This window comes from Heterocephalus glaber, unplaced genomic scaffold, assembly GCF_053883595.1.
Source record: "Heterocephalus glaber isolate CG9 unplaced genomic scaffold, H.glaber_assembly_v1.0 deba00001497, whole genome shotgun sequence".
Taxonomy (NCBI): domain Eukaryota; kingdom Metazoa; phylum Chordata; class Mammalia; order Rodentia; family Bathyergidae; genus Heterocephalus; species Heterocephalus glaber.
The window spans coordinates 15,302,364-15,314,433 of record NW_028258320.1 but is presented as its reverse complement, the minus strand read 5'-3'; the positions used below and the strand labels follow the sequence as shown (position 1 = coordinate 15,314,433).

The following is a 12,070-nucleotide window of genomic DNA, read 5'->3' as shown; positions in this document are numbered from 1 at the left end:
AGTGCTAACCATAAAGGGTGAGAATGAAAACTGAGACTACATCAAAAACTTAACTTTGATATATTAAAGAACATCATGAAGAAAGTGAGTAGGCTAAAAGGATACATTTATAGCCAGGCATGAGGACACACATCTGTAGTCCTTGATCTAACCTAGGCAACTTAGTTACTTAAGAAAACCATGCCTCAAAAGTAAAAAAGGCTGGGGATGTAGCTCAGTGTGAAGACCCTGGGTTCAATCACCAGGAATGCAAAAAAAGAAGAAGAGGAAGAAATTTGTAGTATATGACACAATATAATCAAAACTACAGTGAATGTTTAGTTATTGTTTTTTTATTACAGTAAAAGACACATTGCAATTAATCCCCCACAAAATATTCCCCCTTCAAACATACATCCCATCATCGTACCACTTTCTGAAGCAGTTCTGGAAGTCCTCTCGTGAGTATCTTTAGTTGCCCTGTCACAGCTGCCTCCATGTCCAGAATTGATACAAAACATTTACCTTTCATGGTCATCTTGACTTTGAGGAAGAGTCAGAAGTTGCATAGTGCCAGATCCAGTGAGTAAGGTGGATGAAGACACACTATAATGTTTTTACAGAGCTGCTTTTCCATTGGATGGAGCTTGGAAACAGCATTCACCGTAGTTTTTTTCACACCTTCTAAACACATTCATGAAAGAAGACTTCCAGAACTGCTTCAGAAACTGGCAAGAAAGAGTGAGGGTGTTCAAAGTGAAGGGAAGGGGCCAGGGATGTAGCTCAGTGGTGCTGCACCTGCCTGGAAAGCACAAGGTCCTGAGTTCGATCCCTGGTACCAGAAAAAAAAAAGTGAAGGGGAGTAGTTCAAGAGGGATTAATGCCAATGTGTTTTTTTACTGTAATCAAATTTTTAAACATTCACTATATAATTTGATTCCCCCTTGTAAATCCAACAAAGAATCTATATCCAGAATAAATAAATCCTACAAATTGGTAAGAAAAAGAAACACCAATAGAAGGAAAATGGCAAGAGATTTTAAATAGCACTTCTAAAAGAAGATATCCAGATGGCCAGTAATGTATGAAATGAAAAAGCTGGAACCCCATGAGTGATCAGGAAAATATTCTTTGTCTCTAAGAGAAATGAAAACATCATGGCCACACTGAAGCTTGTACATGAATGTTCACGGCAGCGTTATTCTTGTTGCTTACATTTTTTTTTTGTACTGGGGATTGAACTTGGGTCCTTGCACTTGTGCAGCAGGCGGTAAAACCACTGAACTAAATCCCCAGCCCTGCAGCATTATTCTTAATAGACAAAACGTAGAAACTAAATACTATGAACTAATGAATGGATAAATAAGATATGGTATGTCCATTTAATGAAATGCTATTTGGCAATAAAAAGAAATTAATTTCAGTTATATGCAACAAATGAATGAGGTTCGAAAACATTATGCTAAATGAAAGAAGCCAGACACAAAGGACCACATGTTGCATGGTTTCTCTTAATTGAAATGTCCAAAATAGGCAAATCTATACAAATAGAAGGTAGGTTAGTAGTTGCCTAGAATTAGTAGCATTGGGGGAGATGACAAGTAACTTAAAATATACAGGGTTTCTTTTTCAAGTGATGAAAATGTTCTAATGTTGTAATGGTTGCAGATTATGCTAGTAACCATTGAATATTATACCTTAAGTGGGAAAATTATATGTGAATTATATCTCAGTATCGCTGTTTTTTAAAAACAGTATTGCTGGGCTAGGGATTTAGTTCAGTGGAGCTGCGCCTTCCTCGCAAGTGCGAGGTCCTGAGTTCGATCCCCAGTACAAAAAAAAAAAAATAGTACTGCTGCGCACACACTAGAATGGCTGACATTTTTAAACTGCAATACCAAGTATTGGCAAGAATATGGAGTGACAGTAAATCTCATATCTTGCTGATAGTATAGTTGGTACAACCATTTTCAGAAACCTTTTTGCCATCACTTCTTAAGTTTGAATACATGCATACTCTGTGATCAGGGATTTCCACTTGTAGGTATGGGCTCAAAAGAGACAAATCCAGAAATGTTCTTGAAAACATCATTCATAAGAGCCTGAACCAAGAAGTAACTCCATAGCCCGTCTATAGTAGAATGGATAGATAAATTGTGATATAGTCACACAGTAGAATATAACCTAACAGTAGAAATGAGTAGACTACAGCTACAGGAGTAGAATCTCAGCCTGGAGTGCACCAGTAGTTTCAGTACTCAGGAGTCTGAGGCAGGAGAATCCCTTGAACCCAGGAGTTCAAGCCCAGTCTGGGTGACATAGTGAGAGCTCATCTAAATATATATAGTTTAAGAAGTAGTTAAATATTTAACACAGCACAATGTGCGTGTGTGTCAAACAACAGTTAGTAAATACTTATTTCATGAGGGTAGTATACTAAAGACTCATAATTTTTTTACCTTTTTTTTTTTTTGTAGGAATATGTTTATCCAGAAGCCAGAGACAGACAATACTTACTATTTTTCCATAAAGGAGCCAAAAAATCACGTTTTGACCTAGAGAAATACAATCAACTCAAGGATGCAATTGCTCAGGTAAGTTTTATAAAAATTAAGATAATCTAAGCCCCATCTTGTATGATATCATTATTATCCATAACCACAATACTTCAAATGGGTAAACTGAGAGAATGATCCAGCCCTCTTCCTCCTGCATATATTATTCCTCAGTTAATAAAATTAAATAAGCAATAGACACTTCTATAAAGGTTTTCCAATATAAACAGATGGAAATATTGCAGCTCCTATCTATCCTTTTGACATAAGCATACTTATATTTTTAGTCCTACTTTTACTTATTTCTTTAGAGTCTACTATTTTTCAACTAGAGTTGTCTACTTTCCCTTCTTCTTTTAATCTTCCTAGAAGTATTAACCCAAAGACTTCTCACCTAAAATGTGTGGTAGCAATGGAGCAGAAGTAAACTCTAAGGCAGGTGTGTCAGTGCCCTCCTATAATACAGCACTCTGGCAGGCTGAGGCAGGAAGATCATAAGTTTGAGCTCAGCCTGGACAATTTAGTGACTTAGCAAGAGACCCTGCCTCAAAATTTAAAAAAAAAAAAAATTAAAAGAGCTGAGGATGTAGCTCAATGTCAAGGCACTGGATTTAATCTCCAGTACCACCAAGAAAAAGTAAAATCCAGCAAGGAGAGACTGAGAAATCTTTACCAGGCACAAGTCAGAGATTATCAAACTAAAAAATGCTTTTTTAAAAAAATTGATATATTTTATTTTACTTTTTTTTGGTATTGGGGATCAAACTCGGGTCCTTGCGCTTGTGAGGCAGGCAGCGGAACCACTGAGCTAAATCCCTGGCCCATATTTTATTGTTTTAAAAAAACTGCATCTTTCAAATTTATGGGTATGCCTCCTCAATCTGATGTCTTTCACTTTGATGAATAAATCCTCATTCCTTTTCTCCATAGTCTTTTGTGACTTTAGCGATTTTGTTTTTGTTTTTTTGTTGTTGTCATTCTGGGGACATCAGCAATTTTTTAATAGTTCCTAGATACTTTTAAGTCCTCTGTAATGCTTAGTTGCTCTTCTCTGCCTCATTTTGATGTTGTTGTTGTTTGTTTGGTTGGTTGGTTGGTTTTGGTTTTTTGTTTGTTTTGATTTGGGGTTTGGGGGGCTTTTTGAGACAGGGTCTTACCTTGTAGTCCAGGCTGGCCTGGAACTCATGGCAATCCTACCTCAGCCTTCCAAATGCTGGGACTGCAGATGTACACTACCACACCTGGCTTCTCTGCTTTTTTGGTCTCTCATTGGTGATGAAATTATGCTTTGAATAGGTTAAATCCATCTTCCTGCCTCAGGCTAACAGCACTTTGTCTTCTGTTGTGTGTGTGCTGGTTCTCAGCTGAAGGGAATGCTGACCAGAACCATCTTTGGAGCTCTTACAAATACAAATGCTTCAGCCCCACTCAAGGTTCCTCCAGGGCAAGGTCCAAGGGTGTGGTGGATTTTCAGAGTGCTGCAGTTAACTGCATATCCTTGTTTTAAAGTCAGCTGGCTAAGTGAAAAACAGATTCTCTTAAATAGCATCAATTAAAGTTTTGGATCCCTGCAAAAGTTTGTGGTCCAACACATCAAGGTGTCTCCGATGTGCCTTACATTCCAAGGCCCCGGCTGTCTTACCCTCTGCTAACACTGCCTTTCCTAGAGGGATTGCTGTCAGCTAAAACTGCCACGGCCAGACTTTTATTCTGGATTCCCTCTTGGTTGTTCTGTGCCTTAGGTTGCAGCTCTTTGTCTTCTGATTTTCAGAGTAACCGAGATGATCTCTTTCCTCAGAGTAACGGAGAAAAGACAGTTTTCTTTTCTCAGCAGGCAGTAATGTCACTGGAAGCTTCACTAGCCAGTTTCTCTCACCTTTTCTTTCTATTTTAGGCAGAAATGGATCTTAAGAGACTGAGAGACCCATTGCAAGTACATCTGCCCCTCCGACAAATTGGTGAAAAAGATTGATCTGCAAAGAGCTTATGAATCCTGACAGAAAGAACACCTGTGTATAACTCTTGCCTTTTTAATTAAAGCATTGCAGGTGGAAGCTGGGAGCCATGTGGGGGTAGAGGGTTTTTACCTTTAATTATAAAACAAAAAAAAATTCTTAGGGAAGAAAAGAATGTTAAAATCTGAGGATCAGGGATCATGGAATATAAGCTCAAAGGGCTTAGTGAATATTGTCTTAATCAGCATCTCAGATTTCAGATGAAATGATCCAATTATATAGTTGAGAGATTCATAAAGAGAAAATGATGCTGGAGTGTTTGTTTCTTGCATCTTTGCAGGGTCAGCAAAACAGTAACACACCAGCACCCCACTCAACTCTATTTTTTTTTAAATTTAACATTTCTTATTTTTGACATAGGAATAAATAAATATACCAGAAAAGCAAATCCTCATGTTATGTGGGTGGCAAACAGAGTCTGAGCCCATATCATTAGCATTTATCTTAAATCGGACCCAGTCTCTGCAAAGTTACAAGGAATCTCTCCCTCCTAGACCCCTTTTCTGACCACTGCCTGTACCTATTGGTTACACTAATTTATCTAAATGATTATTGGAGCCAAGTTATGACTGTTTGATAATTGACACTTTAGATTATCCCTTAATTCCTTCTTAAGTGTCTATATATCCCAGTGCTCTGGATGAGTATAGAAATCATTGGCAACACTGCATGAAGTTTTTCTGTTTTGTTTTGTTACTAATTATTTCAGAGGAGGAAGTATTTTCCTCCTTTATATACCCATCCCACTGATAATCCCCTCTCCCTTCACCAGGTTAGAGGGAGTGTGTTCCACTGTACCACCAAATCAGGAAGATGTGATGTTTACAGATTGGCTAAAAAATCGTGGCTCTATAGTCATTTCAGAACCAGAATAATGTCACTGCTGTTAATCTGCTTGTGTGACAGCATTCCAGGCCACCCTGATGGCACTGCCTTGTCTGGAGGCTTTGTTAATCTCAAAGGACACATACTTTCACACTGTTTGTGAGCCCTCCTTCCTCCACCGCTGCAGTTGTTGTAAATCAAGTGTGTGGATCTCAAAGGGTGCATTTTATCTTTATACAGGAATACATTTCTATAGCTTCCTTCAGCCTGCCTTCTCCACCCTATTTTTTCTCACCTTAAATTGAGAGAAAGAATTAATCTTATATTCTATCAAAATGTTTTCTACCATATTTTGAGCCAACACCTGCACTTGAAGAGTCAGAGGAATCTGTGTCTAATACCTGTTTTTCACTGCTGTGGAGGCACGATGCCAAGGATGACAGGCTTGCCACACAGCTGATTGGCTCTTCTCTTTCCCATGATTCATCCCTCCTCCTGTGGCAAAAGGTTTCTTTCTCTTTTTCTTCCTTCTTTGGGATCATTGTATATGAAGCGAAAACTTTTAATGACAAACCCAGACTCCAGGTGCCTTGCAGAGGTTGAAGGCCAGCCAGGGCTACTGCTGCTTCCGCCACCACCCTTCACTGGCATGACGAATGAAAGGATGCATGTCGCCAGTCCCCAGCCCTCCTCCCACTCCCTTCCCTGTCCCATCCCCCACCCCTGGTTTATTTTCATTGTGTGGATTATTTTTAAACCATTTATCCTGTTTGTGAGCAGGGTTTTTAAGAAGAAATAGCACAGTGCCATGAGCAAATCCTTTTGGGGTGTGTGGGAGGCAAGGGAGGGAGGACATGGAGAAAAGTCCTTTAAACAATAGCAAAACATTGAACGTGTAAAATCCTGTATCATTTATGAAATATGTATAAAAAGCAATGTACCTTCTGGAACAATAAATACTTATTCGATTTTTGAACAGTAGCATCTCATTCTTTAAAACTTACTTTCTTGTGATTCCAGGTGAGAAACCTTTTCTTCTAAAATTGCTTTTAATAATTATCAAATTAAGCTTATTGGGCCCTATATTTCAGAACAGGCATTACACTGATTCTTCCTGAACTAAAATGCTCATTACTTTTTTAAGTTTTCCAGAGCCACCAAGAGGCTGAGTGACCTCTGTGACCATTAATAAAGTCAACACTAGCATTGAGACTGATACACTCATCTCCTGATCAGCAGGAAATTCCATTCTATCAGACCATCTTGATTACTCTGGACTCTAGAAAGTTGCCAAGAAGAAAGCAAGATTAACTATTAATTATTTTTGGAGATCACATCAAATTTACAGTGATCACCAGACAGGAAAATACCACATGCTGCTAAATTCACCAAAGGCGTATCAAAAACAGGTCATGTCTGTTTGCTTTAGCATAATAGGAGGGGATACGAAAAGAGCTTGCATGGCTGGAGTCCTGCTCCTGGTGGCGACAGCTGCCTAACACCAACAGCCCCGAGATGTATGTAAGATATAAAACGGTAAGGCTGAAAATGTTAAGCCATCGTTTGTATTCAACAAATAATGACTCCTATACATTCCGACAAGCCTTTGCAGGGGATATTTTTTAAAGAAGAAAATAAAAACATGGTTCCTGCTGGGCACAGTGGCACATGAGGCAGGAGGATTGCAAGGCCAAGGCCAGCCTGGGAAACTTAGCAAGATCTTGTTTCCAAAATAAAAAAGGGCTTGGGATGTAGCTCAGGTCAATGTGAAGACTCTTAGTTCAGTCACCAGTACCATAAATAAATGGGCGTCCTGCCTCTAAGGAATTTACAATTTAAAGTTTGGTTTAAAACAGTGAGCTCAATGACAAGAAAAAATACTGATTAAAAACTGGGCAAAATAATAGACAGATGAAGAGTAGGCATATCTGCCCTTGTTCCCCACCTTAGGGAGAAAGCATTGTATCTTCTTCATTCATATAAGGCGTTTTTGCTGGAAGTATGGAGTACATGTCTTTGATCTGGTGAGAAGGTTCTGTTCTACTTCTAGTCTCCTGATAGCTTTTACCATGAACAGTTGTAGAATTTAGTTTGATACTTTTTCTCCAACTAGTGACAGGATCATATGGCTTTTTCCTTTCCTCTGTTAAAATGATGACTTCTGGGAGTGGATCTTCCAATGCTGAACCAACACTGCCATCCCTATAATAAAACCACTTTCTACATCCTGCCAGATCTGACTTCTGATAGTTTGTTTTGTTAAACAAATTTCTGTCTATGTTCATACTTTTTTCTTCTATTATCTTTATCCAGTTTTAGGATTAACACAATGTTGATTTCCTAAAATGAAGGGAGAAGTGTTCCTTTTTTTTCCTGCTTTAAATGTTTGATATAATTTATCAGTTAAAATGTATATGAGCCTGTTGTTATCACATAGGTAGGTTTTCAAGCTAGGAATATACTTTCTTTCATAGGTGCTATTCAAATTTTATATTTCCTCCAGAGTTAGTTTCATTAATTTGTCTTCCAAGGTACTTCTTAGAAGTTGTCAAATTTATTTCAAAACAGATTTTTGTAATATGCTTTCTGTATCCTTTTAAATTATGTGAAATCTGTGGTAATGTCTCCTAGACCTTGATATTGTAATTTTTAAAATGTATAAGTGATATTGTGTAATAGGAAGTAAAGGTCTAAAGGAGCAGGGGAAGTGGGAGAGGTAGGGGAAAGGAAAGAAGGGAAAAGAAAAAATATGAGAAAAGGAAAAAATGGAAACAAAGTCTTTGCAAATAGGGAAGGGTGGAGGGGGTGAAGGGAGGGCAGGGGAAGGGAAAAAAAATAAGAACCAAGATATTCATGTAAAGGTACAAGATTTTATACCTAAAATATACCAATAAACTTGATGGGGGGTCCTGGGCAAAAGATGAATAATAGACATTTCTCCAAAAAAAGAACTCACAATTGGTCAGTAAACATGAAAAGATGCTCCTCTTCACTAATTATTAGGGAAATACAAATCAGAACTATGATACCATGAAATACCACTTCACACCCATTAGGATGTCTGTGACCACAAAAGCAGAAAACAAGTGTTGGTGAGGATGTGGAAAGACTAGAGCCCTTTCTGCTGCTGCTGGGAATGTACCACAGTACACCCTCAAAAAGTTGAACAGAATTACTGTAATTCAGCAATTATGCTTCTGCATATATGTCCCCAAAAAATTGAGAGTAAGGACTCACACAGGTATTTGCACATAAAATATGATATGTGCATACAGTGGACTATCATTCAGCCATAAAAGAATGAGATTCTTACGTATGTTAACAACATAGGTGGACTTTGAAGACATTGTCCTAAATAAGCCCATCACAAAAACAAATACTTTATGATTCCCTTTATAGGAAGTATCTAGGGTAGTCAAATTCACAGAAATTATGGATTCTGGGGAAAGAGTAAGGAATGTTTAATAAATCTGGTTTAGGAAAATGGGAAAGCTCTGGAGATGGGTGGTGATTATGGTTTCAGATAATATGATTGTACTTGATGCCACTTACAAATAGCTATAGTGGTAAATTCTGTCATATATTTTATCATGGTAGAAAAAAGCAGAGTGAATTTTCATTAGTGATAGATCATGATCAGTGTTGAATATATTACTGAGTTTGTTGATGTAGGTAGTTTTGCTGAGGAAGCTTCAACTTTTAGAACTGGAAAAAAATAGGGTTCTCAGGGTTGGGTCCTTGGAACAGCAGCATGGTATCTCCTGGGAAGCCACAGAAATGTAAGGTCTTGGTTCCCAACCGAGTCAGGGTCCATGAGTGGGCAGCAGGCTGTGTTCAACACGCCCTGCTAGTGATTCTGATGAGAACCACTGTTGTACACGAACTGTTGCTTTAGAGGACATGTGTGTCACAGCTCATCGGTGAATCCTGAAGGCAAGCACCACACTGAGTGGCTGGAGGGTCAGTGAGTTCCTGACTACGGTGAATGGAAAAGATGTCTAACAAGAGTGCCTGTCTCATGCTAATGTGACTTCCTGCTTGTGAGAGTAGAGCAGTAAACACACAGATGCTTTCAAAAAGATATATAAGTAGGTTGAATGTTTTTATCTACCTGGAAGGATTTGATGAAAATGGGAAACTTCTTAGACTTTTGAACTCAGTTTCACCAAAACTGTGAGCCTTGTCATTCATATTTATCACTGCCAGCAACCTTTAGTTCTTTGCTCTCCAAAATAATTCCAAACTCCTTGTCTTCCACGATGTACTCTGTGGTTATTTCCTTAGGATAAATGTGTAGGTTAATTTAAGGAACTCAATTAAACATAGTTACTCACTTTATAAGTTCATTTGCATTTATTGCATAAATGTGTCACATGCTGAGCAACTCCTTCAAACACCTCAGCTCCTGTGACTTCACTCTTGGTTCGGCCCATAAATCTCTAAGTCGAGTCTCAATCTCCTTTACAGCACCCTCTTCCTCTACCCATATCTTTGATGATAGGCTTCCCCAAGGCTCCATCTTGGATCCTCCTTTCCATGGGCGATCTTACTCACTCCCCCATCTCAGGTACCCTTTGTATATTGATAGCTTTCCACATGGCACATTACCTGAGGGACAACAGACTGACTTCTACCTCCTAACCTATCTGTTTCTACCCTCTATGGATTAAATTCCTTCAGTGTCACCAGCATATTTTAAAATTCTATTAGCACATGCTTTAGAAAGATTGGAAGGTTAAAAACAAGTGTTAACATTAAATATGAGGGAGAAGAGGCTAAAAGGCAACCTCAAAGAAGCAACCAACTATCCAAAATATGGGCCATTCTGTATGGCACATGATTGGGTTTCTTCAAGAAATGGCATGGAGGAAAAGGGAAGACCATTACAGAGTAAAGAAAACTTAAGTGACACACCAGATGAAATATACAGTATAGATCTTGTTTGAATCCTGACTCAAGACAGCAATAAAAAGGAATATTTCAAACTATCTGGAAAATTTAACATGGATGAGGTATCAGATATTAAGCAATTATTATTTTCATAGTTGTAATAATGGTATGATTACATAAGTACACATCTTAGAAATGCAGATATAAATGAAATATTCACAAAATGTTAGCAATTACTGCAGCTGGTTGTTTGTTATTCTACTTTTGCATTTTTTTTTATATTTCATCATAAAAAGAAGAAAGGACAGGTCAACTAAAAAGGAAAAAATAGAAATAAGGGTAAAAAATCTTACCATCCTGGAAATTCTTGTTTACAGAATCAAAGGGATATCTGTCAAAAGTCCTTGACTCTAGCAGTCAATCCTGGCAGCAAATCTGGCTTTATCTCTCATGCACACGTCCTCTTTCTCTGTGACACATGCAAAACACTCAGACGGCTTCTTAGGGACAGGAAATTGTGGGGGTTGGTTTTTTCTGTTAAAAGCACTGACACTTTAACAGCAGTAGTTGACAATGAGACAATCCCATGGGTCACCATTGCTGGCTTCAAACCACACCTGAATAAGCTAGCAGTCAAATTACCTGCTTCCTATTAAAAGTAACTAACTACAAATTTAGATCTGTTGGAACCACTTACTAGACTATATAAACTGTTTGCAGGGACCACTTTTACCTTATTCACTGTCAAAACCCATTGATAAGCATGGCATTTGGTCCCTTTGTAAGCACTAACGTTTAATTTAACTGATGCGTTTAAGAGGTCACAATAATTTGAATTCCAATGAGGTCAGCAAAATATCGTGCTAAGAGATTATGATGACAACTTTGAGGACTACTTTCCAGATGAAATTCCTTTTCCAGTCACTAGATATCTGGTTATTAAAAATATATATATCAGATGAAAGTAAGTACAGGAATAAAAGAAGTTCAAAGTCCCCAGCTAAGGTAAGATTGGAAGAGGAAAATATAGCTTTGACTCAGATCTTTCTTTAAAATGGCATTTAAAAAAAAACAAACCTTCCATGCGCTTCTTTTATCCTTCCTCTTTACATCATCTATAGTATTAATGCTTGCTAATTCCCAAGTGTGCAGACACTAGAATATCAGAGAGCTAGCAAACTCCACACCTGAAATTACTATAGCTGTGTCTGCTGACCTCCAATACGTTTTGAGACTGAACTTTTCAAAATGTTGTTAATGATTGTTCCTAATTTTAAGCTCCTATCCCTTTTTTAGTGTGAGAATTCATGACATAAATAATACACATTTGAAAGTTCTGAGAAGAAAGGCACCATGAAAATATAGGTATTACTGCTAGAATTAGTAAAATCACAAGCTTAACTTTTTTTTAGGAAGTTTGAGACCATAATAAATAAGAGGTCATAATAAAATAGACTTAGGAGCTTTCTTCAAGAGAATATTGCACCCATCCCAGACCTGTCACTATCTTTTTGTGCACTACTATCAGCTCCTTAGCCTTCTAACCCAGACATTTCCTAATGACTAGTTCCAATGATGTGGCTTTATTCCATTCTTATTTAATGTGGCCACTGGGCAGTGGTATGCCTGTGACATTATGGAATCAATACCTAAAGTCACAAAGCAAGTTTTGACGTGAGGGGATGTCCCTCATTAAGAGTTCCCTTCTGGATAAGATACTGGAGATTCATTGCAAGGAATTCTTCAGAGAAAACAATAGGAGGATGAAAGATTGTGAGGGTTTCCCCCCCAAAGAAAAATGTCAAT

At 38.0% G+C, this 12,070-nt stretch overlaps 1 protein-coding gene across 3 annotated transcripts in view; it reads left to right on the top strand.

Moving 5' to 3' along the window:
• Positions 1-6,350, top strand: part of Mcu (mitochondrial calcium uniporter) — a 173,148-nt gene extending 166,798 nt beyond the window's left edge. For all 3 annotated transcript variants that reach the window (XM_004846251.4, XM_021259606.1, XM_004846252.4), the window contains exons 7-8: positions 2,457-2,573; positions 4,429-6,350. In XM_004846251.4, the coding sequence (XP_004846308.1) occupies positions 2,457-2,573; positions 4,429-4,506 (195 nt within the window). In that variant the 3' untranslated portion in view covers positions 4,507-6,350. The remainder of the gene's footprint in view (positions 1-2,456; positions 2,574-4,428) is intronic.
• Positions 6,351-12,070: the final 5,720 nt, after the last annotated feature.